This window comes from Python bivittatus, unplaced genomic scaffold (genome assembly GCF_059951505.1).
Source record: "Python bivittatus isolate LINGU-HERP-01145 unplaced genomic scaffold, Pbiv_v1 ctg000160_np1212, whole genome shotgun sequence".
NCBI classification, from domain to species: domain Eukaryota; kingdom Metazoa; phylum Chordata; class Lepidosauria; order Squamata; family Pythonidae; genus Python; species Python bivittatus.
In genome coordinates, this window is record NW_028277076.1 from 5,955,418 (window position 1) to 5,980,520 (window position 25,103).

At 47.8% G+C, this 25,103-nt stretch overlaps 4 protein-coding genes across 15 annotated transcripts in view; 2 read left to right on the forward strand and 2 right to left on the reverse strand.

Annotated features, from left to right (window-relative positions):
* The window catches only part of GAPVD1 (GTPase activating protein and VPS9 domains 1), a 30,577-nt gene extending 29,278 nt beyond the window's left edge, over nucleotides 1-1,299 (reverse strand). For 8 of the 9 annotated variants that reach the window (XM_088147023.1, XM_088147022.1, XM_088147018.1 and 5 more), the window contains exon 1: nucleotides 1,164-1,298. The gene's annotated coding sequence lies outside the window, so the exon portion shown is untranslated. Of the gene's footprint in view, nucleotides 1-1,163 lie in introns of all 9 variants that reach the window. The other variant, XM_088147016.1, reaches the window with a different exon arrangement.
* Nucleotides 1,300-5,710: 4,411 nt separating this feature from the next.
* On the forward strand, nucleotides 5,711-11,191 carry HSPA5 (heat shock protein family A (Hsp70) member 5). The gene is made up of 9 exons (XM_088147024.1): nucleotides 5,711-5,852; nucleotides 7,095-7,255; nucleotides 7,588-7,819; nucleotides 8,296-8,433; nucleotides 8,594-8,706; nucleotides 8,799-9,189; nucleotides 9,481-9,718; nucleotides 9,828-9,995; nucleotides 10,309-11,191. Exons 2-9 carry the CDS (start codon nucleotides 7,140-7,142, stop codon nucleotides 10,866-10,868), a joined length of 1,956 nt encoding a protein of 651 aa, XP_088003150.1. The 5' UTR covers nucleotides 5,711-5,852; nucleotides 7,095-7,139; the 3' UTR covers nucleotides 10,869-11,191.
* Nucleotides 11,192-11,986: 795 nt separating this feature from the next.
* On the reverse strand, nucleotides 11,987-17,448 carry RABEPK (Rab9 effector protein with kelch motifs). 4 transcript variants are annotated; one of them, XM_007420606.4, is made up of 7 exons: nucleotides 17,297-17,448; nucleotides 15,524-15,684; nucleotides 14,838-14,990; nucleotides 14,224-14,385; nucleotides 13,409-13,558; nucleotides 12,588-12,737; nucleotides 11,987-12,262 (listed from the first exon to the last, which is right to left on the reverse strand). In XM_007420606.4, the coding sequence occupies exons 1-7, from the start codon at nucleotides 17,314-17,316 to the stop codon at nucleotides 12,006-12,008; spliced, it is 1,053 nt and encodes a 350-aa protein (XP_007420668.1). In that variant the 5' UTR covers nucleotides 17,317-17,448; the 3' UTR covers nucleotides 11,987-12,005. The 4 variants fall into 4 exon arrangements, with proteins under 4 accessions (XP_007420668.1, XP_025022122.1, XP_025022115.1 ...); XM_025166354.2 differs by having other exon boundaries at nucleotides 17,269-17,318; XM_025166347.2 differs by lacking the exon at nucleotides 17,297-17,448 and adding an exon at nucleotides 17,055-17,248.
* A 55-nt stretch (nucleotides 17,449-17,503) lies between these two features.
* PPP6C (protein phosphatase 6 catalytic subunit) lies at nucleotides 17,504-21,811 on the forward strand. The gene is made up of 7 exons (XM_007420605.4): nucleotides 17,504-17,886; nucleotides 18,378-18,473; nucleotides 19,313-19,378; nucleotides 19,826-19,967; nucleotides 20,237-20,316; nucleotides 20,441-20,650; nucleotides 20,862-21,811. The coding sequence occupies exons 1-7, from the start codon at nucleotides 17,812-17,814 to the stop codon at nucleotides 21,108-21,110; spliced, it is 918 nt and encodes a 305-aa protein (XP_007420667.1). The 5' UTR covers nucleotides 17,504-17,811; the 3' UTR covers nucleotides 21,111-21,811.
* The last annotated feature ends 3,292 nt before the right edge of the window (nucleotides 21,812-25,103 follow it).

Sequence of the window (25,103 nt, forward strand, 5' to 3'; positions counted from 1 at the left end):
CTTCAACAAGAATGACAAATATGGGCGACAAACGGAATTGTCAAAATAAGAGATTTTGGGCTGGAGCGGAGAACGAATCTTTGTGGTGATCAGACAGAAGTATGGGGGCCACGGAAGTCCTAGCTTGATTCCAAGTTTAAGCATTTATGCTCAAAGCCAGGGGTTGCGTGGGGAAATATTCTGTTGTGAATGAGGTTAAAGCCTGAAACTGAAAGGAGGAAGAAGAGGTTTGTCAATGCAAGAGGGAAACCAAGAAGAGTTAGGTGGAAAGAGAAGGTATCCATGCTAAATATGGGAAGGGACAGGCGGTGATGGTGGGTGTCGAAGCAAAACGCATTGGGGAGTCATCGGAGTCGGGGGCGGCGACAATAATATCCTGACCTTGGAGTGAAGAGAAAGTAGGATGTCAATGCAAAAATAGAAAGGGTGGGAGGGGCTGGCAGCCTGCAGTTGAAAGGCGGGGGGGGGTCTTAATACTGAAGAAAAGCAAGGGGGAGGATTACGGCAAAGATGGATGAAAGAGCAATTAATGAGAGGGAAGGGACTCGTTTTCCCGGGGAGGGGGAGGAAGGAAGCCTCCCCAAGCAACGTGGGAACAGACAGAAGCAGCAAAGTTTGGGAGGGAGAGAAACTTGACTTGAGATTGAAGGGGGGGCACCAAAATAAGCTGCCGGGGGTGTAACATATGGGGAGGGGGACGGAGGAGGGGAAGCAAGAAGAACCTGGAGGGGAGGGTTAGGAAGTGTCAAAGGGAAATCCGGGGGGGGGAAGGGGGGAAGCGGGGCCGGGGGCAGCAGCATCTCGCGAGGCGAAAGGCAAAATGTGTGGGGCTGGTGGAAAAGGGGGGCCGTAAGGGCAGAGGGGTGGCTGTAAATTGGGGGGGAAGAACCCCAGATCGACCTGGAGGGCCCGGAGGGGGCATGAAGCCGGGGGGGTGACTGACAGGGGATCGGGGGGAGTGTCATGCGAAGACGGGGCGCTACGAAGGGGGCGGGCCAAACGGAGGGGGGTTCAAGGGCGACGCAAAATGCAGGAGGGGTGGGGGCTTCTCCCCCCACCCACCCCCCGCGCACCCCGTTCCCACTAGGCCTCGCCGCGAGGCCCGCGAGGGACGGGCGGGCCGCCCTGGCCTCTCCGCACCCCCGCCGCCCGACGAAACCCACCGGAGGGCAGAACCGCCGCCGCCGCCCGCCTCGCTCTCGCCGCCGCTCGGGACCCGCCGCTGCCGCCCCTCCACTCCGCAGCCGCTCGCCGCCGCCACTGCGCATGCCCGGACGCGCCCGCGGGACGCCGGGAAATCGAGTTCCGACGCGCCGAGCCTCCCGCGGCTCGCCCCCCTTAGCGCGCCGCAGAGGCCCCGGGACTACAGCTCCCGTCGTGCCCCGGGAGCGTGTGCCTAGGGGCGGAGAGGACTGCAGGTGAGCGGCGCCTGCTTTACCTGGGGAAGGTGCAAAGGTGCGCGGGGGGGCCGGGAAGGGCCGGCAGGGCAGCCCCCCCGGCATCCCCAGAACACGCTCGGGCAAAGCCAACCCGCGTTGGGCTCTCGCACGCCAGCGCCACGCTGGTCTGCTTTGGCGGAGCTGGGTGCAGACCCACCTGGGGGTTGAAGGCTTACGGCTGCCCGTTGGAGCGAAGCCGAGAGACGGAAGCCCGGCCCGGCGCGCGAGAACCGGAGCGATGCCATCCATCGAGTGGCTGGAGAGAGGGCTGGGATGGCAACGCGGGTCTCAGGCCTGGCTAATACTCGGCGGGGGCCTACGCGGTGGGCTAGGTTAGGAGGCTGGAATTGCACCCAGGAATAAAGCAGCCACAAACCGCGGATTTGCCAGGAAGACTGTGCGGAGGTGTCCATGTGATCCCCAGAAGTGGGGGGGCACTGAAGCTCCCCACATCTGCTATGGGGAGACTCGGAGCCAATCATGACAAGGAGGCAGGAGGGAGATTTAATTCATCCATCTGGGGAAGCACACCTGAAAACCTCAAATGGAAGCTGTAAGTCTGCCAAAAGGTACCTCCCAAGGCAGTTTTGAAGGCTGTCTGGCAGCCTTTTGGAGGGTGACTGGTAGTGGATGCTGGGATACAATAGGGTTTCGAGATTGAACATTCAGTATCTCCTCCAGGGCAAGGAGGTAAATGAGTCTGTCTTTTTTTTAATTTCAGGTTTGTAAACACTGTAAAGAACAAGTCTGGACACATTTGTTTAATGGGAAGTGTTAAATGTTAAGGCCTGGATGTGCTGATTGTCTCTCTTGATGAGCAATGGTCTCTGATTTCTGCTACTTATTTCTAATAAATCATTGGCCCTATTTTGGAAGAGATCCAGTTGGACGCATAATAGCTCTCCCACTTTTGGAGGTTAGCTGTAAAATATCCATTTTGAAATATGTATCCAAAACTGCCCACAGAGTTCCAGATGTGACCACATTATGGCCTTATAATATTAGCAGTTTTATTTTCAACTCCCTAATTACCTCTGGAGTAGAATCTGCTGTTACACTTTTCTTTTTACTGTCATCTAAAAAAAAAAAAAAAAGCAAAGTTTTCATTTCAGACTCCCTAAATGTCATTATTTTGCTTCATTCATTTTTTTTTTCTTGGATTGTTCATTGAAGTCAATGGCTGTATTTACCCAACATCTTAACCTGGTTATTGGATTAACCCATGTTCTGGGTTTGCACACTATATTGAGCCCTAAAGTAATCAAATGGGCTGGGTTTGACCAAGACTCTAAGCCACAAAAACTAGCCAACGTTTTATTAATGTTCACATTGTAAGAATGCAGCTGTTGGTATGTAATTGACCTGGTTTAGCATGTTTGAACACAGCTGATGACCTATGTCATGGAAGTCCATGGGACAAGGCCAAATAATTCTTGGGATTATACTTTGATTTGTTGCCTTAAATGAAAAGCACCAATCTACTGTTTCTAATCATTTCAAATATTCTGTACAGAGAATCTCTGTTGGTGGTGACCAGGGCAACTGATCCAATTCCTCTAACCTCTAGTAAAGGGCCTGTTTGGGAGAGGGTAGGATAACAACAAACAGAAAATAAGGATGAGGATAAATTAGACCAGATGCTGTGGGAGGGGGAGATGAACTTTGGCAGGAACCTGAAAATACCAACCTCTGAAATCTACTCTGGTGACTTGTACAGTTGATCTCTTGGTACTTGCCAAAATACAAGCGGAGGTAATGAAATATAGTTGATGCAATGTAATTAGAATTAGTACTCTCTGGGTGTGAATGCTGCCTCTTATATTTGAAATGAAGATGCAGAAGGATGAGTCACACCCCCTTGCAAATTGTCTTGTTTTGCATAGGCCTTCCCTTGTATATAGTTATGGGGTAAGGGTAATTCTCTATATTATACATTCCTATTAAAAAAAAAAAATCAAATAGCTTTCTGTCTGTAGTGGTTTCTCAGGAACCAGCTCAGGAATCCTTAGAGCATAACACTTTGAATGGCAATTGGCATTTCAGTCAGCAAAGGAGAAACAGTTCTCCTTGTTTACAGGTGAACAAAATTTCCTGTACATTCCAAAGACTGCCTGCTTGGGGCCATACGCCAGAATGAAATATTATTATGTCATGATGCAATTGAACATGCTTGAATTCAGCCAGCTGCTGGGTTAAAATATGCACCTTTGGAGCACTTTTTTTTTTTTTTTTAACTGACTCAGAGAATCGGGCTGCTGGCTTATAATCTAGAAGAGGTATCACAAAAGGAAACCTGGAGGAGGAGGGAAAGGAAAGCTGACTCTTAAAAGTGAAATGTTCCCCAGTTTAGATGCCTTTTCTATGTGAAACTTTTTCCAGATAATTTAGCAATGGGCATGCAGGTTGGAATTCTGGGAGGGAAGATAAAAGCTGTTTCCTGATTCCAGGAACCCTAGCTGTTCAGAAGTAAGCTGTTGCCTCTCTCCCTGGTAGGTCTCTGTTCAATGGGATTTGCATCTGGCCAAGTCTAATAATAATATTCTGTTACATATGTGAATAAATGGAGACTGTTCCTCAAGACATGGTTTGACAATTCCAGGCTAAAGAATTAGATCACTGCTCCCTCTACAGTCAAATGCAGAGCATAGTTCTGTATCCAAAGGAAGTTTATGGCTCAGTATGTTGAGAATGATACCTCAATCTTGAGGAAATTGTACGGCAGGATGTGGTGCAATACTAAGAAACAGCAACATGACTCACAATCCCAACTATATGCATTTATTCAGACGTGAGCTGCACTGTGATTTACTCTCTGTAACTGCGCTTACAACTTCAGGAGCCAACATGCAATCGAAAATGGGAGTTACGCCAGCTCAGCGACTTTAGCGCCAGCATAAGGATGATTTGGCCAGCAGCAATAGGGTTGTATCAGTCACTTCTCTGTTGGTGGAGGGCGAATTTCAGCTTAGAATACTTTCTCCTCTGCCCCAGGCTGAGCACATATAGGAAGTTGTAAATCTACTACTTGATGCAATGCACGGCCATGCCATTGTCCCGAGGTCAGATAAATGTACCTGTTGTTAATAGAAAGGATATAATGGAGAGGACCAGGTGGAAGAGGAGCATCTTCTCCAAGGTACAGCAGATAGACTTATGTGTCATGCAGCTGCAGCGCATAGCACATCCTTCGATTGCCTCAAGGGCCACCCCAGGCTTTTCCTGGCATGTCAAGGACTGCAGCCTTCAAATTCCACAGCCAGCATGGCCCTTGCTGAACCTTCTGGGATCTGAAGTCCCCACATCTGGAAGTTGCCCAACTTGGGAAACAGTTGGTGTCCGACGAGGATTGGAGGTCTTTCAGCCCCGAAGCTCATCATGGGGCACCCCAGGCAGTCTCCTCTCGTCTTAAGTCTACCTTGCAAGGCTGTTGAGAAGATAAAAATGTGGCAGAGGAAACCTGTGGGTCAATTTGCACCCTTGGAGGAAATGCTACTATATAAATACATAATAGTTAATCAATCATGCTAAATATGGTACTGTGGATAATAAATGTAGTCTGTGCCCCGTGAATGAGGAATACAGAATAATCCCTTATACACATTTTAGGCTGGTACAAGATCAGTGCACGTGTTAAAAGTGCACGTGTGCAAGCTGCATATGATGCTCATCCTTCAAGCCCCACGTATGTGGACCCAGGGAGAAAAGGGGCATTAAGCATCTCTGAGCTGGTGGAGGTCCAAGCTGAGACTCCTAATGTGTCGGATTCAAATTCCCATAATCCCCAGGTAGCTTGCTGGCTGTGGATGAGGGTGGTTGCAGTACTCCCTTTCACGGAGGCTGATTCTGGGGGAGAAGTAATTCGGGGAAAGGGGTCGTCCAGCACCTTATTTCAAAATAATTGCCCTTTTTCCTCCCTTTCACGGCCTTGCCACCGCCGGCGGAGGACTGCTAGGCCTCGTAACCATGGTTACTTCCAGAAGGACCTTGCCTCGACGAGTAACGTCTCCCTCCTTCGCTGCATGACGTCCCCTCCTGGCCAATCGGCGCTCTCCGCCTGGCCTACAGCGCGGCCTCTAATTGGCCCAGGACACCGGTAGGACGGTCCAGTGAAGCGCGCGGCGGTAAGCTAAAAAAAAAAAAGGGGGAGGGGGCAGAGTGGGATGAGAAAGGGCGGAGGGGGCCGCGACCGAGGGTGTACGCGTCACGGTCGGAGCGGGCCAATCGGCCCCGGCCAGCTTGCTAGCCGGCGACCAATCGGGAAGCTCCAGCGCGGGGAAACGGGCCAATGGCGGAGCTCCACGCGAGGCTGCGGGAAGGTATATAAGCGCGGAGGGGCGCCCGGGCCTGCGTACTCGATCGGAGCAGCACGAGTTTTGGGGAGCCGGTAGCGGGCAGCCCATCGCGGCGAGAACGGTGAGGCCTGGCGGGAGGGGAGAGGAGCGGGATGGGGCGGCCCGCCCGGTCTCTTGGGCCCACGTGGACGCCCTCCCCGGCGTACAGCGCCTGGCACTCGCCTCCCTGCCTCGATTTCCCTGGGGGGGATGGGGAGAGGGGGCCTGGCGCACCCCAAAGGCGCGAATGGGGCCGTAGGAGAATGGGCCTGCGTGTCCCGTGGGGGGCTGTAGGAAGTTGGGGTGGACAGAGGGGGTCCCCTGCTTTTAATTCGCGTTCAATTGCCGTTATCTCCCCCAAGCGAAACCTAGGACTGTAGGTCCCATCATCCGCAGCTTGCAGGGTCATGGGAGGCTGCGAGGCCCCTGGTCCCCCAGCCAAGGTTGGGGGGCTGAGGATCAGCAGGATAGGGGGAGTGGGGGGCTTCTCGGGTGGGGAGGAAGGGGGTATTTTTTTTTAATGTCATTTCGGGCTCCTGGATCTAGAGCGGTTGATGCACGATTTTGTAGAAACAGTTGGGAGGATTTTATTCCTCTTCCCAGCGCCACAGCAGCTCTTCCTCCCCACCTTCAGCGTGACACCGTCTTTTCCCCCAAAGGGAGGGGGTCCTTTAAAAAAAAAAAGTTGCATTTGCATTTTGCAGAACCTTTATAAAGAGGAAATGGTAGGTTTCCTCCCTTCTGCTCAGTTGTCTTTTTCTGGGGTTAATGCATTGTGGTGTCAGCCGCAGAAAGCTAGATAGATTGTATGTGGGAAGGGCATCTCAATTAAAAAAAAAAAAAAAAAGGACCTGAATCCAGGTCTCCTCATCCTGATGCCACTTTTGGGTGCCTGGGATCCATCTGTTCACAACGCCGGGCACTGGAGCGGCTTGCCTTTCTCTGAAGCTGGTGGCTGGACCACAGCAGGCCCAGAGGATGGTTGCTTTGCATTTTCAGGGTGTATCTAAAGATCCCTGATAGTCCTCCCACCACCGCACAGCAGCTGTATGTAGAGATGGCCTGCATTTGATGCAGCTGCTTCTAGAATAGTTGATTGCAAGTACGGTTCTCTAAGCTTGAAAGCACTGAAGGGCAGGCGGTATTGATTTGTGGTGGCTTCAGTCTCTGCTGCAGTGGAAGTGGCTAAGGAAATACAACTGCGAGGTTTTTCTTCTTGCCACTTCCCTTCTCCTTCCACACTTCAGTGAGTGATTATGCAAAACCTTCTGGTGATTTAACCTTTTTGGTCTTAACGCTCGACATTTGGCCTTTCTTCCCACAGTTTTTTTTTTCCTGTTCTGTGTGAGAGACTCCCCCTAAAAGCAACATGAAATACGCCCTTGTCTGTCTGCTGCTAGTCAGCAGCGTCTTTGCTGACGAAGATGAGAAAAAGGAAGATGTGGGGACTGTCGTTGGCATTGATTTGGGAACCACTTACTCCTGGTATGTAAAAGAAAGGAGCCTCTTCAACCAACTATTGACAATTGGGGGATCTGGTTTAATTGATCATGCTGTGAAGCTCCTAGTGCAGAACATGGCTGGAATCTGGTACAATGGGGTGTATTAGAGAGTTGAGTTAGCATATCAAATTGAAGCCGAACCTCTTTTTAGTGGCAGTCATTGCAAAATTGCAGCACAGGCAAATTTCCCGTAAAGAATGCATAACCTGAAATTTCTGTATCAGCATATTTCCCTTCCTGCTCCTGCTGGTACACCCTGCTTGTTAATGCTTTTTTGCAACCGTATGTTGATGGCATATCTGTTATTTTCTCTAGCGTTGGTGTCTTCAAGAATGGACGTGTTGAGATTATTGCCAACGATCAGGGCAACCGAATCACCCCATCCTATGTGGCCTTCACTCCGGAAGGAGAACGTCTGATCGGTGATGCAGCCAAGAACCAGCTGACTTCAAACCCGGAGAATACCGTGTTTGATGCTAAGCGTCTGATTGGGAGAACGTGGAATGACCCTTCTGTGCAGCAGGATATCAAATACCTGCCTTTCAAGGTCTGCAAATTTTGCCTATTATTTTATCTTGCAAAATGCCCAAAAATCCTTTTTGCAAGGCACCTGAAGTGGATTGCTGTAGCTAAGCTGGAATTCATTTTAATCAGCCACAATGATTGGTTCATACATCATACTAAGCCACTTATTGGGGATTAATCTGGCTGAACAAAGATTTGAATCCAATCTAACATTAAGTTGGGAGAGGTGGCATTCACCTAGCTTTATACTTTGTATATTTATTTTAAGCCCATTCAACCTGTTGTACTTACAAAGTACTCTCAAATGTGGCTCTTTAAATCTTTGTGTACATTATTCCATTAGAAACTAGAGTATTTGGTTTGGTCATTAATAGTAAGACAGTCAATCTACATTGTGGAGTAAAGTTGCTTCTTCACTTTCTTCCAGAAAAAGGTTTTATGTTGTGAATGCAATATTTCTGATTTAGAAAGGTATTTAATCCTCTTTGTCATAAACAGGTTATTGAAAAGAAGGCCAAGCCACATATCCAGGTTGATATTGGAGGAGGCCAAACAAAGACTTTTGCCCCAGAAGAAATTTCAGCCATGGTTCTGACAAAGATGAAGGAAACTGCTGAAGCATACTTGGGAAAAAAGGTAAGGTGCAGTTCCTTGGCCAGTATCAAACAGGGTATTTCTCTAGGAGGAACAATTCTGGGGAGGGTGGAAGGACCCATTTTTTTTGTGGGTGAATTCCTTTAGTGAATTATATCAAATGCTTCTTCAGCATTTAGTTACTCTTATCTTTATGTACTAGGTTACTCACGCTGTTGTCACCGTCCCTGCATATTTCAACGATGCTCAGCGTCAGGCTACAAAGGACGCCGGCACCATTGCTGGATTGAATGTCATGAGGATCATCAATGAACCGTAAGTAGATATGACCTTCTTAGGCTGATCTTCTAATGCTACAGGGAGGAGGTTATGCAGTGTAACATTCTAACATTTTTCCCTCCCTATAGTACTGCTGCAGCGATCGCTTATGGATTGGACAAACGAGAGGGAGAGAAGAACATTCTTGTTTTTGACTTGGGTGGTGGAACCTTTGATGTTTCTCTTTTGACCATCGACAATGGCGTCTTCGAAGTCGTGGCGACCAATGGAGACACTCACCTGGGTGGAGAAGACTTTGACCAGCGGGTGATGGAACACTTCATTAAACTGTACAAGAAGAAAACTGGGAAGGATGTGCGGAAGGACAACCGAGCTGTTCAAAAGCTCCGTCGAGAAGTGGAGAAGGCCAAGAGAGCCCTGTCTTCTCAGCATCAGGCCAGAATTGAGATTGAATCTTTCTTTGAAGGTGAAGACTTTTCAGAAACCCTGACTAGGGCAAAGTTTGAAGAACTGAACATGGTAGGTAACTCCAACGGGGCATGCCTCTTCCGTAAAACCAACCCCAAATTAGGACTGAACATTGGGGGAAATAGAAAAGGAAGGACCAGGGTTCCCAAAACAATTTTCTCAATCAAAAGTGTCTGCCCCATAGCTGATATAATGGAGTGGCTTCTGTGAGTGAGATCCTCTAGTATAAAAAAGCATTTTTTCCCCCCTCAGCTACCTCTAGTTTGCAGGGTGGAATGTACTCCTGATCTTCTGAAGCCAGTATCTAGGCTAAAAACTAATCATTTTAATTCCTGTTTCCAGGATCTTTTCCGTTCCACCATGAAACCTGTCCAAAAAGTTCTAGAGGATGCAGACCTGAAGAAGTCTGACATTGATGAAATTGTCCTTGTTGGTGGCTCCACTCGAATCCCCAAAATCCAGCAGCTGGTGAAAGAATTCTTCAATGGCAAAGAGCCTTCCCGGGGCATCAATCCTGATGAAGCTGTAGCTTATGGCGCTGCTGTCCAAGCCGGTGTTCTTTCTGGGGATCAGGATACTGGTAAGCCAAGAGAGGTTCAAGAGGGGGCTTCATCTGCAAAGTCACAAGTCTGGTTGCGATGAAAGTTGGATTCTGACAATTCACAGGCTGTTTCTTAACCTTTCTTCAGGTGACTTGGTGCTCCTTGATGTGTGTCCTCTAACCTTGGGCATTGAAACTGTTGGAGGTGTCATGACCAAACTCATCCCAAGGAACACAGTTGTCCCTACCAAGAAGTCGCAGATCTTCTCTACAGCTTCTGACAACCAGCCAACCGTGACAATCAAAGTCTATGAAGGTAATTGCATTGTTCATCTCTCAGTATGGCTTTTAAAAATGCTGAACTGCTGTTGTGCTGTCCATCAACAGCATTTAGCTTGGCTACTGAAGATTGATTGTAGCTGAAAAGAAAATGACTTATAAGTCTTAACTTTCACCATCAACTTCAACATCTTAGATCTGTTACAAGCATACTTGTACCATATTAAATGGTACAATTCAATGATTTGGAAGTTGATGGTAAGAGATCACAAATCTTTTGATTTAAAACTCCGATATCCAAGGATAATGAAATAACTTAGTGTGAATTATGTTTTCTTCACTTCCTGTAGGAGAACGTCCTCTCACAAAGGATAACCACCTGCTGGGAACATTTGACCTCACTGGCATCCCTCCTGCTCCCCGGGGCGTCCCCCAGATTGAGGTCACCTTTGAAATAGACGTGAATGGCATTTTGCGGGTGACTGCAGAGGACAAAGGCACTGGCAATAAAAACAAAATCACCATCACCAATGACCAGAACCGCCTGACGCCAGAGGAGATAGAAAGGATGGTCAACGACGCAGAGAAGTTTGCCGAGGAGGACAAAAAGCTGAAAGAGCGCATCGATGCCCGGAACGAATTGGAAAGCTACGCCTATTCCCTGAAAAACCAAATTGGCGATAAGGAGAAGCTTGGGGGCAAGCTCTCCTCGGAAGACAAAGACACCATCGAGAAGGCCGTGGAGGAGAAGATAGAATGGCTCGAGAGTCACCAAGACGCGGACATTGAAGACTTCAAAGCTCAAAAGAAAGAGCTAGAAGAAGTGGTGCAGCCCATCGTGGGGAAATTGTACGGCGGGGCAGGCCCTCCCCCCGGCGAGGAAGAAGCAGGGGAGAAGGATGAGTTATAGGCCTCTGCTTTCTGAATGGCGATGCTGTGTAAATAGTGGACTTCGAACATTTTTTGTTTAAGCTATTGAACTCTAGAACTGGGATGTGATCGGAATCTTCACGTTGGTGGAGTTGGAAACGCTAGCCCCAAAGCGGCTGATTACTGCTTTTCGTTAGCAGTTGATAAGTGTCCCTGGGGGGGTGGGGGTGGGGGCTTAACTTGCCAGGAGGGGCCTTGAACCATTCACCTTTAAACTGTTCTATTTAACAAATGGGTCATGTGTGTTCTGTGGAGAATTTTTCTACCCTCCAAGCGCCAATAAATTTGTTATTTACACTGAAATGTTGGGGTTCAGTTCCTCTGTTGGCACCGAAATGCCAGAAGACTGCAGTAACACAGTTAAATTCAGCTGTTATATTCAACAGTTCCTATCTCTGCATTTCCTTAGTCTAGACATGAGAGATCAGGTAGCAAAAGGTTATATTTACTTAGTGTAAGCCAATGAATTGGGAGCCATCCGATATCCTTGGTAAAGGAAAACTATTTTAGGATCAGTGTAACATCTCGAACTTGGTTTACACAGCTCTTGCTACCAATTTGTTAGGTGGAAGGCTGCCTTGAAGAACCAACAAGACAGCAGGAAGAATGGTTCAACTGGAAGATGGGTCCAGGAGGATGGATTAAGTTGCTTAAGAGACCGCAGTCTCGCTGCAAACTAAATTGGGATGGTGGGAGAGGAACAAGGTTATTTAGAAATCGACATCACTCCATGGTGCAGAAGACTTCACTTAGATGCCTTTTTTAAAAAAAAAAATGCATTCTTGTACAAAGAGGCCAGCTAATTTCTGCCTTCAACTGAGCAACAATACAGGAGTGGTGCTTTTGTACAGCAGTAGAAACGTCCATTAGTGGCTTCACTGCATTGACAAAAGTACCCCCTCCCTGGAAAGACCTGCCAGTAAGGAAAACTGATTTAGCTCTTCCTGAAGCCACGTTGTAGCCATGTGTAGACTCGGCCCGAGTCTCTTACTTCCAACAGCCTGATTTAAAAAAAAGTTAAATAGGGATCTAACTACTCCATCACCTAACGCAGTTGGGAGAGCCAAGGACCATACACCAATCAGACTACGAGCCTCAACAATTGCACGGCCTACCTTTATTCTAGCACGCTCACGATACAGTCATTGTAGATCTCCCCTTTAATATTCATGCCCCCAAACACCAAGCAGAGGTGGACCAGCCGTTCCTCTCGCCCGCCTTGCCCCGGCCCCTCCCCTCGCACAGGTCCTTGCGTTTCTTTGCGATTGCGGGTATCCTTTCCAGAGGTTTCCCAAGGAATAATGCACATGGAGTGGTCCAGCCGGCCCAAGGGCAAAGGAGCGTTGAACTCCAACCGTGTCCAGTTAGCTTTTTCTGCAGCGTTTTAGTGTTTTAAGAAAGAAAACATTAAATCGATTAATGATAATGCGAGGGGGAAGAAACTGGTTTAATGCAGTGGTCCTTTGTAACCTCTGTCAGCTGAGTGTTGGTCGTAATAGGCTAAGAGAGAGGGGCTCTCATCAAACACAACAGATTCACACGTATTTTGTGATAAATTATGGCTTATAGGCCAGCTGACTGGCTTTAGAGAAGACACTAGCCCCAAATGTTGGGTATTTTGGGTTGTGTAAAGTTAACGAGTCTTGACGTGACCGATGTAAATCCAGCCACGGAGAGCTAAAGAAATCGCAAATAATACCTATGTGATACTTGTACATCGTGTTGAGTTCGCCCGTGGAGTCCATTCCTCCAAAGATGTAGATGTGACCCTGGAAAGCAACCGCCGAGTGGGCCGCTCGCCCTCCTGGGATGGATCCAGAGGTGGACAACATCTCCCATCTTAGGTCCTCTGTAGAAAAATGAGAACTCTCAGGGCTCTTCTGGTGCAAAGTTCAAACCAATCATAGCTTGCTTGATTTTGGTCAAGAAGATGACATCCCCTGAGAAGCTTGTATTTCAGTCTTAGAAATAGACTGCTTCTCCACAAAGGGATCTTATGGGAAAGCTGCATATCTCCCACTCCAATTTTATCTTCTGAACAATCCTATGATGAGCATAGGTCAGTCTGGGCTAAACATCCTGACTTAAAGGGGGATTTGGAGCCAAAGCCATCAGGACCCCACTAGGTTTATCTACCCTCGCGAGCTAAATAGGATCAGGCCGTGGATGTCACCAAAATTTGAACCATCTTTGGCATCAGACCCTAGATGCCCCAGACCCCTCCACTGCTCTCCACCAAACTTAAAAGATTATTTTAATTAAAAAAAAAATAAGGAGCTTGCATGCAGCCAATCAAAACAGTGGACAATGACAGGCCAGGAGGCTCACCAGAAAGCACAAAGGGAAGCTGGGATATTTGGCAGCCACTCATGTCCTTATAGTGGCCTTTTTGTGACAGCGTTTACAAAACGCTAGAGGATGGCTTGGGAAGATCAGAAGTTCTGCTGTTCTCAAAAAAGGCTTTAAAAGAGACTCAAACGCACCTTCCCCGCTAATTTAAACACCGTGGTGTACACTTACTTATGTCAATGGAGAACAGGTCATCGTAAAACGTGTCACCCGCCAGGCCGCCATGTACAAATAGTCGGTTCTCGACAGCCACCACCACGTGGCCGTGTCGGGGAGCAGGAGGCTGGCCACGTACGTCTGGCTGCAACCACGTGAATGTGGCTAAAAAAGGCAAAAGAAAATAAGCAAGGACTGGTTCTCCTCGAATCAGAACTAAGACGTTTTTCTAACGTGTCCATTTCCTGGTTAAGCAAATGATGGCTTAGCATGATGGGTGAGCCCAGCCCGCTGGAGCCGAAATAAGCCAGAACGCTAGTCTATCCACCATACGTTTGTGTTAGGATGTTCCAAGCCCATTATGTGAACCAGGCTGTCACATTTCAGCCCAATATTGTTTCTTTGCTTGGATGAAGCACCTTATGAGAACTCCGGCACTGTGTTTTGCTATCATGGTTTAGGGTTCTAACACATTACAGAAACTCACCTAGGTGGAGCATGAGAAGCCCACCCTCTGCCTATTTTTTTTCTTTCTTTAAATTATGGAGGTTTTGCCTCCCAAGGGTTAAGACCCCCATTTCTGCACTTTTGGGATAAGCAAAATTCCGTATCGAGTTCAAACTGGGGCCACATCTTCAACTGTTTATTTCGCTTTGGGTCAGAGAGGCCTTTAACCCAGGCTGGTGTTCCCTGCCAGAGGTGGCTTCGCTACATCCCCAGCCTCATACGGTACGGGAATCCTGGGAATTGTAGTCTGCCTACCTCTTTAGCCCATGCATCTTAAGGGCACCTGGAAGGAAAAAAGTTAAATCCCGAATCTGTTCATTTACCTGAGTCAAATATATGAAGTTGCTGGTCTTTGACAGGATCTACCCCTTTCTCCCCTCCTCCAAATACATATAACCGGTCCCCAATTGCTGCTGAGGAGGTGTGAAACGTGCGAGGGCTTGGTGGGTTGCCAGTCACGCTTGTTTTCTCCCACGACCCAGTTTCTAGTAAGAGAAGAGTGTGAGTTAACACAGAGAACGAGACTGTTAAATTCAAGAGTGTACAGCAGTGTTTCTCAACCTTGGCCACTTTAAGATGTGTGGACTTCAACTCCCAGAATTCCCCAGCCAGCTGGGGAATTCTGGGAGTTGAAGTCCACACATCTTAAGGTGGCCAAGGTTGAGAAACACTGCTGTACACAGATGCCAGATCAGGTTTTCCCAATTCAGTGCTCTTGAAATGTTGGATCCCAGTGCCCATAATGGCTAAGGATTAGGGGAGATGAGGTCCCAAATAATTAAAGGGCACCAATTTGAGAAAAGCTCGTCTTGGCAGTATAAGCAAGTTATGCAAATGAGACACAAAGGAAAATGTTAAGGGGTTCCATAGAAGAATTCTAGCACCCCATTTGGCTCGGGTTAGATAACAGCAACGGACTGAACAGAGCGATGCTTACCGAGATCCAAAACCTGCACGCAGTCCCTGTTGCCGGTTTCAGTGGCCCCTCCATACACCCAGAGGGTGTTGGGCTGGCTTGTGGGAACAAAGGCAGCGTGTTCGTACCGTGGCAACAGACCTACCCAGCCAGGCGCCGTCCAGCAATTTGCATCTAGGGTGCAAGGGAAGATATCAATGCCTAAATATGTTTAAGGTTTCCTCCTGGGAACCAAATCTCTAATGCTTGAGAAATCAGAAGGTTCAGAAGCCACACCACCTCTTACTTTACACAGCTCGATCTACGCTCTGTGTATTTACTGGCTTAATTTGGGTGGCCATCTTAAAGCAGACTTGCTTGGTAAAACAGAACGATTGCAGTGATGAAGCAGATTACATTCTTCTGATCGGGTGCTTTCCAGATACCGTAAAGGAGCAACTGCAGATTTCCTTGGGAATTCCGGGCTCTGAAGTCCCAAGAGTTCGGCAGGCGCAGCGCTGAGCAAAGAGCATCCTGCCCCCTGCTAGAAATCTCCCTGACAAACTCTTTGGGTGACTATGATCTGCATGCCTTTGCATCCATCAGGACTAGAAACACGGCCTTTTTAAATACATATATACATATAAATACAGTATGGACTCTGAGTCCCCCAGGAAATTCAGTTCGGCAATATTCATTTCCCACGCTTTCTCCCTCCCAGCCCTTACCAAGATCAATAAAATAGGAGTCAGCAAAACTTCCGCTCGGGTTTGCTCCTGCGATGATAACCACCTTCCCATTTCTGCTGCCCGGCTCCAAAGGAGGCAGATATAAAGAGTTTTGGCCCACACGAGCACAGGGGCTCTTCCCACATAAGGCAAGGGAGTACCTGGGAGGCAGAGAGAGAAAGAGAAGCAGTGGAAAAACTCATCCAGGTGGCTTTTCCATGCAGAGCAAACACCAGCCCCATTAAGTGGCACGGTGGTGCATGTTTCCAGGAGGAAGCCTCCCCCCCCTCAACACAGTGGGATTGATTTTTAGGAATTCTGCAGAACCCAGAAGGAGGACCCTGGGATTTTGCATGCAGAAATCCTGATTCAACCCCCAGCATCTTCAAGCCTCAAGGACCAGTCAACGCCGGTAACCTTGAGACAGGCTTGAATACATATAATTTATACATACTATAACCCTATGTGCAAATCAGCAAACATGTCTTTTGCCCAGCCGCCCAGTTTATAACCTACGAATATCAAGAGGGTCATCAAGGGCAAGAGTTGAGAATCTACGCAGCTCAGGGTTGAACTGCTGGGCTCTTAGCGTTCCCAAGCGTGGGGGTTTTCCTGCTGGTGTTTCATCAGCAGGCTAGAGAACCTCATCAGTGCAGTGCCAGTTGCCATACACTAATGATTTAAAAAGGCAGGGCTGCTCCATTATTGATTATTCAGCTCTGTGCCCGCACGAAAGCCTACCAAGAAAAGGTAAGGAAACTGTCAGAACAAGATTTGCAGGGCAAAGCCCAGATCGCATTAAGGGGGTGGAACGGGGGGGCTGGTCGCATTCTGGCCCTGAGCCAAAACATCCCCCAGGGGCGGGATACAGCAGGGAGGTCAAAAGAGGAACCGTAAGGGCCCCGCGGAGGCCAGGCCTTCGGTTAGGGAGGGGTCGCAGCCTGAAACTCAAGCAGGAAGTGGGCGCCGAGGTTAAAGGAAGGAGGTGCCCGTCTCAGGCTGATGCCTGATGGACGGAGGGGTTCTGGACACGGCGGGGCAGCCCGGCTCCGAAGGCCGCGGCGCTCGGATGCGTCCTCCTCGCAGGATCCGACCCGTTCAGAGCAGGGACTCCAACCCCATGCGCCACGCGAGAATGCGCCAGGAAGCAGCCTGAATCCTGGGCGGCAGCCTCGTGCTGGCGGCACCCAGCGAGCGGGCCGCGCCGTCCCTTTGCAAGGCTGCTTTGCCCGTTCCCTGCGCGTAAAGGGCGCGCGCACGCACCGCCCGGACTGCGGCGGGGAGAGCTCCAGCCCCCGCCGCGCCTTTGCACGGGCGCCCCCGCATCCCGGCGAGCGCATCCACACGTGCCGGGGAACCCCGCTGCGGGACGCACCAGCTCGCCGCCCGCGGCTTCTCTCCGGGCTGCAGCCTCCGCAGCGCCTTCTCCATCGGGCGAACCGAGGGGAGGGGAGGGGAGGGGAGGGGAAGCGTGGCCTGCACTGGGGCCCCGCCCTCCCGGCCCGTTGCTAGGCGATTAGCACCTCCCCACCCCTTTGATCTGCCCCAAGCGCGGGATTTGCGCGTTTGCAGCGCCTCTGCCTTCAGCGCCCCTCCGTGCACCGCCTCGTCCCGGGAAAGCTCGCGCGGATGCCCGACGGGCCGCATCTGCAGAGCATCACCACGGGCTGCGTTTGCACGACATAACAGCCGCCCGCTTGTGCGTTGGAATTGCGGCTGGTCCGGACTCCCCCGGGCAACGCCACCTGTCCCAGCCGGGCGTTCCAGGCTTACTGGACATCAGCTCCCCTCATGCCCGGCCAGCGCTCCCGGGGAGCGCCAGTCGGCGCAGGCACCGACTACAAACCCCAGAATGCCGCGGGGCAGGGCGGCCGTTTCGACGCCATAATGGAGCCCGGGGAGCGGGGGAGAGGAGACGGAAACAGGGAGCCGGAAGCGGCTCTGGGGCGGACCCGAAGGAAGCACCGTGTCCGATTCAAAACCCCCGGAAGTCGGCTTTCTCATTTCCGGTGTGGCCGGGAGAGGACCGGGAGCCGAGGGACGGGGAGAAGGAGGCGGCGTCGCTTCCGCCGGCTGCGTCCGCCGGAGCTCCCGCGCGCGCGCGCGTCGCCTAGCGGGGCCTGGCCCGGGCTTCCCGCCTCTCCGCCCGCGGGCCCCCAACCCGGAAGTGCGGGGCGCAGCTTCCGGTCCGGTCCTCTCCCCCTCTTCCTCCTCTTCCTCCTCCTCCTCCTCCTCCTGTTTCTGCCTCCCTCCCCTCCCCCTCCCCCCCTCGGAGCGGCTCTCCCAAAATGGCGCCCTTGGACTTGGATAAGTACGTCGAGATAGCGCGGCTCTGCAAGTACCTGCCCGAGAACGACCTCAAGGTGAGGCGGGAGGCCGGGCGGGCCTGGGGGGCCTCCCTCGCGGGCCCTGCGCGCCGTCGACGAAGGGCCAGGATGGGGCCCGGGGGTCGCCCCTGGGAGGAAAGGAGCGAGGGAGCGGGGTCCCGCATGCCAAAGGGGCCGTTAATGTCGCCCAGCCCCGCCCAGATGGGCTCCACCGAGCTCCGCTTTCCTCCCTTGATGGGCGGCCTTCTTTTTGCCTCTTCCCGCCTGGCCCACGTCCCTGGGATTTCCTCGTGGTCCCCCTTCCAGGTTGATCTGAGCCTGCCTCGTTTTGTGTGTGGGGGGGATCAGCTGGGTGCATTTTGAGTTAGCTGTAGAGAAACGGAATGAGTGCCCAGGAAAGGGGCAAAACGTGTGTTTATTGGTCTTGGCGATTTATACTTTGGGAGGTAAATGGGGGCTTGCTCTCTGATGGGATATTGGCGATATGCAGAAATCCTGCAATGACCTGAACTCTTCTGTCCTTCTAGCGCTTGTGCGACTACGTCTGTGACCTGCTCCTAGAAGAATCTAACGTGCAGCCAGTTTCTACTCCCGTTACCGTCTGTGGTGACATTCATGGACAGGTGGAATTTCCTATGGACTGTACTTTTGATAGTGTTTTCTCCGACACCAGAGCTTTAAAGAGAACGCAACGATTAGCTTAGGGGAAGCAGGAACGACTACTGGGTGTGCCAGAGGCAGACTTGGGTGAAGAGAGAGCAGGCTTTGAGCAGGAGGAGGGAATGGCCTCTCTGAACAGCCGCAGTGGCAAAACAAGTGTTTTTCCCTTACGCAGCATTGCAAACGCAAAACACAAATGTTACCATTAAGTAAATTTTGGAAGGCTATCAAGGCCCATAGCTCAAACAAAGGGTGCTAGAAGAGTACATCAGACAAGTGAGACCTTGAGCTAATTGTAGAGAATTTCTTCTGAGAATCCCAGTCTCTGCTATTTTCCTCTTCCTCCTAATTCTGTATTTTCCTAATGATCATTCCATGCCCTCCAACTTATATCTTATTGGGGTAGTTTTCCCTTAAGGTTTTCATCCATACTTCTTGGAACCTTGATTTTCCCAAAACCTCAATTTGTATCTCATTTTTGCTTATCAGTAGTGCCATTTTGGGTACCTAAACAATGCCATGCATTACTGAAAAAGAGGTAATTGTAATGTTTCTCTTGTGCTGGTGGATCGACTGCTATCAGATGACCCTATGGTCAGTTTTTAAAGTTTTTAACTGTCATTGGGATTGTAACTTCTTATCATTAACCGCATGCACATTATTTTGTTCAGGCTTTCAGAATCATTTCTTGTTTGTTTGTTTTTTAAGGGTCACCTTTACAATCCTATGAGAGTTCAGAATAATTTCAATTGATCGTTGGAATTTGCCTATGTTGAAATATGTCTTTCTTTTTGCTTTTCAGTTTTATGATTTATGTGAATTATTCAGAACTGGAGGTCAGGTTCCTGACACAAACTACATATTTATGGTATGAACAAACGTAGAGGGGAAAAAGAAAAAGAGCAAATAGCGTTTGAAATGCGATATATTTTTTGTGATGTATCAAAGGGGAGGACAGTTTGTGGTTTGGTTTTGTGCCTGAGAACACCGCTCCTGTTCTTTTGCTCAGTGCATATAGTTTGAAAAAAGGTGCTCTGGCTTGGACTCCGAGCATTCTAATAGTGCTTGGAGAAATACACAGTTTTGTTAACCAGGTGTTTGGATATTTATATACCTTGTATACAAGTAGTGATATTGAGAAATAGTTGATGTTAAGGCAGAAATGCTTAGCTTTGGGATCTGAAGAACTGCAGCACAATCTTCTGCCTGTTTATTTTAATACAAGCCCTGCTCACTTTGATTACATATTCATAAAGTTGCAGCCTGAGCACATCATTGTCAATTAAATATAGTAAAGTGTTGTTTTAACTTCCAGGGTGATTTTGTAGACAGAGGCTATTATAGCCTAGAGACGTTTACTTATCTTCTTGCCCTGAAAGCAAAGTGGCCTGATCGGATCACACTTTTGCGTGGGAATCATGAAAGCAGACAGATAACCCAAGTCTATGGATTTTATGGTGAGTTCCCTGCCGCTGCTCCTCCACCTATTTTTTTCATTATAATCAGCATAAAACTGTCACGATTTAGCCTGCCTCTCTGGTGGCAGGATTTTTTTTTTTTTTGTTAAGGGTTATAGAAAAGGTTTTTTTCATTGACAACTAAAAGCAAGCATAAACCTCATAGTTTCAGGAACCTGGAACAGTGTGAATTTTCAGCCTGGTATTCAAGGATGGAGAAATGGTAACTAATAGAACGTGGCTTTCTTTATCTCCCCCCCCCCAAACAGATGAATGCCAAACAAAATACGGTAACGCAAACGCCTGGAGATATTGCACTAAAGTCTTTGACATGCTTACAGTAGCAGCGGTAAGTTTTTCATTGTACTGTTTGAGAAAAATGGTGATTGTGGTCTCTTGTCTCCTCTGAGGCCAGATAGCTTTTGAATTTCAAGTCTGACGCGAGTAAAAACCATTCTTCTGTTTTCCTGAAGTTGATAGATGAACAGATCCTCTGTGTGCACGGAGGTCTCTCTCCAGACATCAAAACACTGGATCAGATCCGAACCATCGAGCGCAACCAAGAGATTCCACACAAAGGAGCTTTCTGTGACCTCGTCTGGTCTGACCCAGAAGATGTTGACACCTGGGCCATTAGTCCTCGAGGAGCTGGTTGGCTTTTTGGTGCTAAAGTCACCAATGAGGTAAACTCCAAACAAATTCACCACACGTTTATTTTGCCTCTTTCCTCATTCATGAGTCTTGCAGCCAATCTGATTTGCATTCAGAATATTGTCTGAGCAACTGGTGGCTTGTTCAACCAGCCATGGTCACCCAAGTTTAATACGATATATAAAACCCACCCCTAGTTGGTGCTGTAAATTCTAACCCTTCCTTTCTCTTTACCTTTGACAGTTTGTCCACATCAACAACTTAAAACTGATCTGCCGGGCCCACCAGCTAGTACATGAAGGTTATAAATTTATGTTTGACGAGAAGCTGGTAACCGTATGGTCTGCTCCCAACTACTGCTATCGCTGTGGAAATATCGCCTCAATCATGGTCTTTAAAGATGTAAATACAAGAGAACCTAAACTCTTCCGTGCTGTCCCAGATTCTGAACGCGTCATCCCCCCGCGAACAACCACACCGTATTTCCTCTGAAATACTGCCTCTGGCCCTTCCTTTCTTTGTGACATACATCCTATCGAGCACTTTGCTGCTGAAACGCCTTTTTATTTTTAAATTATCTAAATGTATTGTATATGGTCTGTAGCATTGCATTTCTTAATGTCCCCTTCCCACGCGTCTCCTCCTTTCTACGTCTGTAAGAACGCTTTTGAAACGTCCCACAAGCACTTAACTTGTCGTTTTCTAGTGCTTATGATTTCCTGTTTTTGTTTTTAGGGAAAACTCTGATTTCCCTTCAAAATAAAATCAAATAAAAACAGAGCAAGACATCAGAACTAGTCTGATCTCCTTATTTCATTCAGGAGTTGGCTTTGGGGATCTTTTTTTTCGATAAGTTTTTTAAGAAATTTCAGCAGCAAAGTTGAATTAATGTGCATGTTGGGACTTTGTAAGTCCAACTACAGTGCATATACTCAAGCTGTAAAGGTGGGCTGGCCTTGTTTATATTTTAAGTCAGAAATAAGTGGTTTAGAAAACTGCCCCTTATTTTTCTTTGAGCTTTGTTTTTATTTTTAGGATTCAAAGTGAAACAGAAAGCCCGTTACAGGTATTTGAATTTGTACATTAAAATAATTGTTCTGATTTTTCTCAGGTACCTTGTATTTTTAATAAAGTAATAATTTTGAACCCCTGCCTCTAGGTTAAACTTCAAAATAAAACCTTACATTGTTGTGAATGAATGGCTTCATTTACTACTCTTGACTAAAGCAGAACACAAACGCAATCGTGGTTTTATCATGGATGTTTTGTAAAAACATTTGGGCTTTTGATTCTGATATGCTGACCCCAAGTTAAGAAAGCTTTTGGTCTTTCTAGATATAAAAGCTAGATATAATATTTTGCCCTTGGCATTATTGCGGGAAAGATATTTTAAGATCCCATACGAGCAATGTGTTTGTCCAGATGGAACTGGGAATATTTAAACAGTCCAACCCATAGCATCTCTAGGGACATTTTACTTCTGCTTTAACAGCACCCTGAAAGAACAACATTTATATGATTTTACTTTTTTTACATTTCAAACTCTCCACAACAGCAGTGTATTGTACAGGGGCAGTGAAAATGAGCCACAAACTGATACAAGGTCTCCCATAGTTATATCTCAGTTTACATGCCAAACACCTTGATGTTATTCAATTTATTATGCTATTGAGCAGTATTCTCTAATTCTGGCCTTTGGCCAAGATTTGTTTGCATGTGCCAAAACATTTGGCCTCTTAAATACTGGATATTTTCCCCCTCTCTTACAAATTGTTCCAGGGTCTTCTGGGAGAAACAATACTAAAGAAATCAATGAGATGCTGCTGATCGGAGACCCACGGTCGGCAGCTTAGACCTATTTTGATATACCTCCATAAAATTAGGAGTGGAAATACCAGAAGGGCTCCTCTTGTTGATTTGGGACTTGTAATTTTTTTCTGAATAATCATGTGCAAATTATTTCCTGCCCAACTTCAGATTAATTTGGGCAGGGCAGTTGACTTCCTGGGAGTCAGCAGAAGCCCCAAGGCGCTTTCCATTCTCCCAGTTTCTAATCCTGTGGCTGCCTTCCACAAAAGGGCCAGACTTGCTTACAGCTAAGAGCTATGAAAATAATATCTGTAATTTGTGGTGATGATATTGAAGGTTTTTGAGGCTGAATTTGGCATAAATGTAAGGCCCTATATATCCCCTTTAAAAATTAGAAGCAAAACGGGAAATAATTTTGTGTATGAGCACACCAGATAGGACGGCCTGCTTTTTGCAAACCTTTTGAATATGCTGAAATGTCCACTGCTGTGTGCTAAAGACGAAGCCGCTGCCTTTTGAAATATGTGGTCTGCTTTTATTCTTACTGAGGGAAACTTTTCCTTCTAATTAAAGCAGTGAACCTTAGGAGCTTTGTAATGCTCAAAAGCATAGAAATTCTTGGATTGAAATGTGAAAGGAGCACCAATCTGATATCTTTTTAAACTAACTTGAAAGGTGGACATCTCCATTCCCCTGCCCCCAGACTTCAGTTTAAATCCCAATTTTTGGTCATGGTGTGTGTTTTATAAGATGGAGCATTTTAATTCTTCATAACTGGTGAAATGCATTTCCAACTTGAGGCCTTTAATATAACAGGAGTGTGGCCTATTTAAAAAAGTGAGAGTTGTGTTTGTAATCCATCCTTCTCCTAATGGAGGGAAAACTTTGGCATGGGCAGAACTGACATATCTTGCACACCCTTTTTATTTATCCATGTGGAAGGAAGCAATGGTTTTGTAATTATATATTGTATGTATTTGTAATATGCCTTTTATCAGTGTTTTCAAAGGTTGGTGTTCACAGGGAACCCTTCACAACCCAGACTCATCACCATCCATATTGTGGAAGAAATAGGGAGAGTTGAAGAAATTTTACTGCCCACCTTTTCAAATCCAGTATCAGCTACCACAAGACCGTCCCTTAGAAAACTTGAAATACAAGCATTTTTCCCAGAGAGCAGGTAGAAATCAGGGGGGCCCATTCAAAAGTCTTTTTAATGACTTTATTCACAAAATAAAACCCATCAAGAAATCAAGGTGCTGTTTAACATGCCCTGAAGTTAAGAGACACAAAAGTGTCCCAGCCACCTTAAAATGCACACCTGCCTCAGTCACTTGCTTCTGAGGGGTTTCCCACCAAATTCTCCCCCCATATACTCACAAGGATTAAAGCCACGCAGGGCTCTTGGCAGAGCCATTTTTACTTGCTGCTGCACCACCAGCATCTTCTAGGCTGCCTCATCAGGACAGTGGCTGCCCAGAGGGGTGAGGGGGATTTTTGGCTTCCCAGGAACATTGCAAGGACTCTGGGGAACCACTTCAAGCTCTTTTGGCCTTTGCCTTGGTGGGCAGACTTGGGTGACCTGCCAGATCTCTTGGGCTGATGCTGCTTCTTTCTTCTAGGTCTCTTCTTCCTCTGTACTGCATCTTCTACAGGTGGGTTCTTCATTCTTCTCTTCTTCCTTCCTCTTCCTATCTTCCATAGGTAGATTCTTCATTCTTCTTCCTTCCTCTTCCTCTTCCCTCCACTGCTGCTGGTCTGACAGCTCCCTTAACCCGCAGCCCCCTTTTATACCCTTCTCACCCCAGGCCAGCTCTCTGCCGATTGGTGGCACCCATCTGGCCCTCACTGTTTCATTGGCCCTTAGCTGGGTCATCTCATTGGCCTCTGAGCCTGCGCTCAGGCCAATGTCCTGGTTTCCTCAGGCCTCTTCCCATTGGCTGAAAACGAAGAGCCTCCAAACCTCGCTGTCTGCCCATAAGCTTAGAGTCTCCTCTGATGATTTAGTGGGATGTGAAGGGTTTGGGGGCAGCGATGGGGAAATAGCTTACCTTTGCCCTTGGAGGCTGTTCAAGATCGGCACAAAGGCCTTCAGTAACAACTGTAACAATTATAAGAGTCTGTCCAGGGAAAATTGATGTGGAAATAATTCTAATAAATGATCAACCCACCTCACAGGGTTGTTGTAGGGAGAATAGGAGGCAAGAGCATTATTTAAGCCATCTGTACAAAACAAAGGCAGGGTATTATTATTATTACTATTATTTCTGCTTTTGGCACAACTCTTTTTCTTGACCGATATTTGAACCTAATACTGTATCCTTATAGCTATCTGAAACTCTATCTCTTGCAGAATATAAGAGGGAAATAGTTGGGTTAGCTAACTCTAGACTTCGCCATTATGTTAAATCATCGTTTATGAAGCAAGGATGAGCTTTTAGGCTGAGTTGTGTTGACGGCCGAACATAACATCTGTATCCGTAATACGATGTCAGTTGACCAGACAGGAAGTGAGTAAACCAAATGCTGGACCGAAATCTCTACCAGGATCGAGATCTTTAACCCCCACCTTATTTAGGGTGGGATTTCTAGGTGGCTGGAGTCTTCACTAGCCTGGAAACTGCATTCATTCAGTCTCTGAACTAGGGTTGCACAGTATGCTAGAAGTTTAATTTA

Excerpts from the sequence above, each read along its gene's own strand:
- HSPA5 (XM_088147024.1), top strand. The coding sequence starts at position 7,140 with ATGAAATACGCCCTTGTCTGTCTGCTGCTAGTCAGCAGCGTCTTTGCT. Across the intron at positions 8,707-8,798 it reads ATGAGGATCATCAATGAACC|TACTGCTGCAGCGATCGCTT; the intron begins GTAAGTAGATAT and ends CCCTCCCTATAG. Across the intron at positions 9,190-9,480 it reads AGTTTGAAGAACTGAACATG|GATCTTTTCCGTTCCACCAT; the intron begins GTAGGTAACTCC and ends TCCTGTTTCCAG.
- RABEPK (XM_025166347.2), bottom strand. The coding sequence starts at position 17,170 with ATGCGGCCCGTCGGGCATCCGCGCGAGCTTTCCCGGGACGAGGCGGTG. Across the intron at positions 14,386-14,837 it reads CGTGCAGGTTTTGGATCTCG|AAACTGGGTCGTGGGAGAAA; the intron begins GTAAGCATCGCT and ends TTCTCTTACTAG. Across the intron at positions 13,559-14,223 it reads ACTTCATATATTTGACTCAG|CCACATTCACGTGGTTGCAG; the intron begins GTAAATGAACAG and ends TGCCTTTTTTAG.
- PPP6C (XM_007420605.4), top strand. The coding sequence starts at position 17,812 with ATGGCGCCCTTGGACTTGGATAAGTACGTCGAGATAGCGCGGCTCTGC. Across the intron at positions 17,887-18,377 it reads TGCCCGAGAACGACCTCAAG|CGCTTGTGCGACTACGTCTG; the intron begins GTGAGGCGGGAG and ends CTGTCCTTCTAG. Across the intron at positions 19,379-19,825 it reads ACACAAACTACATATTTATG|GGTGATTTTGTAGACAGAGG; the intron begins GTATGAACAAAC and ends TTTAACTTCCAG.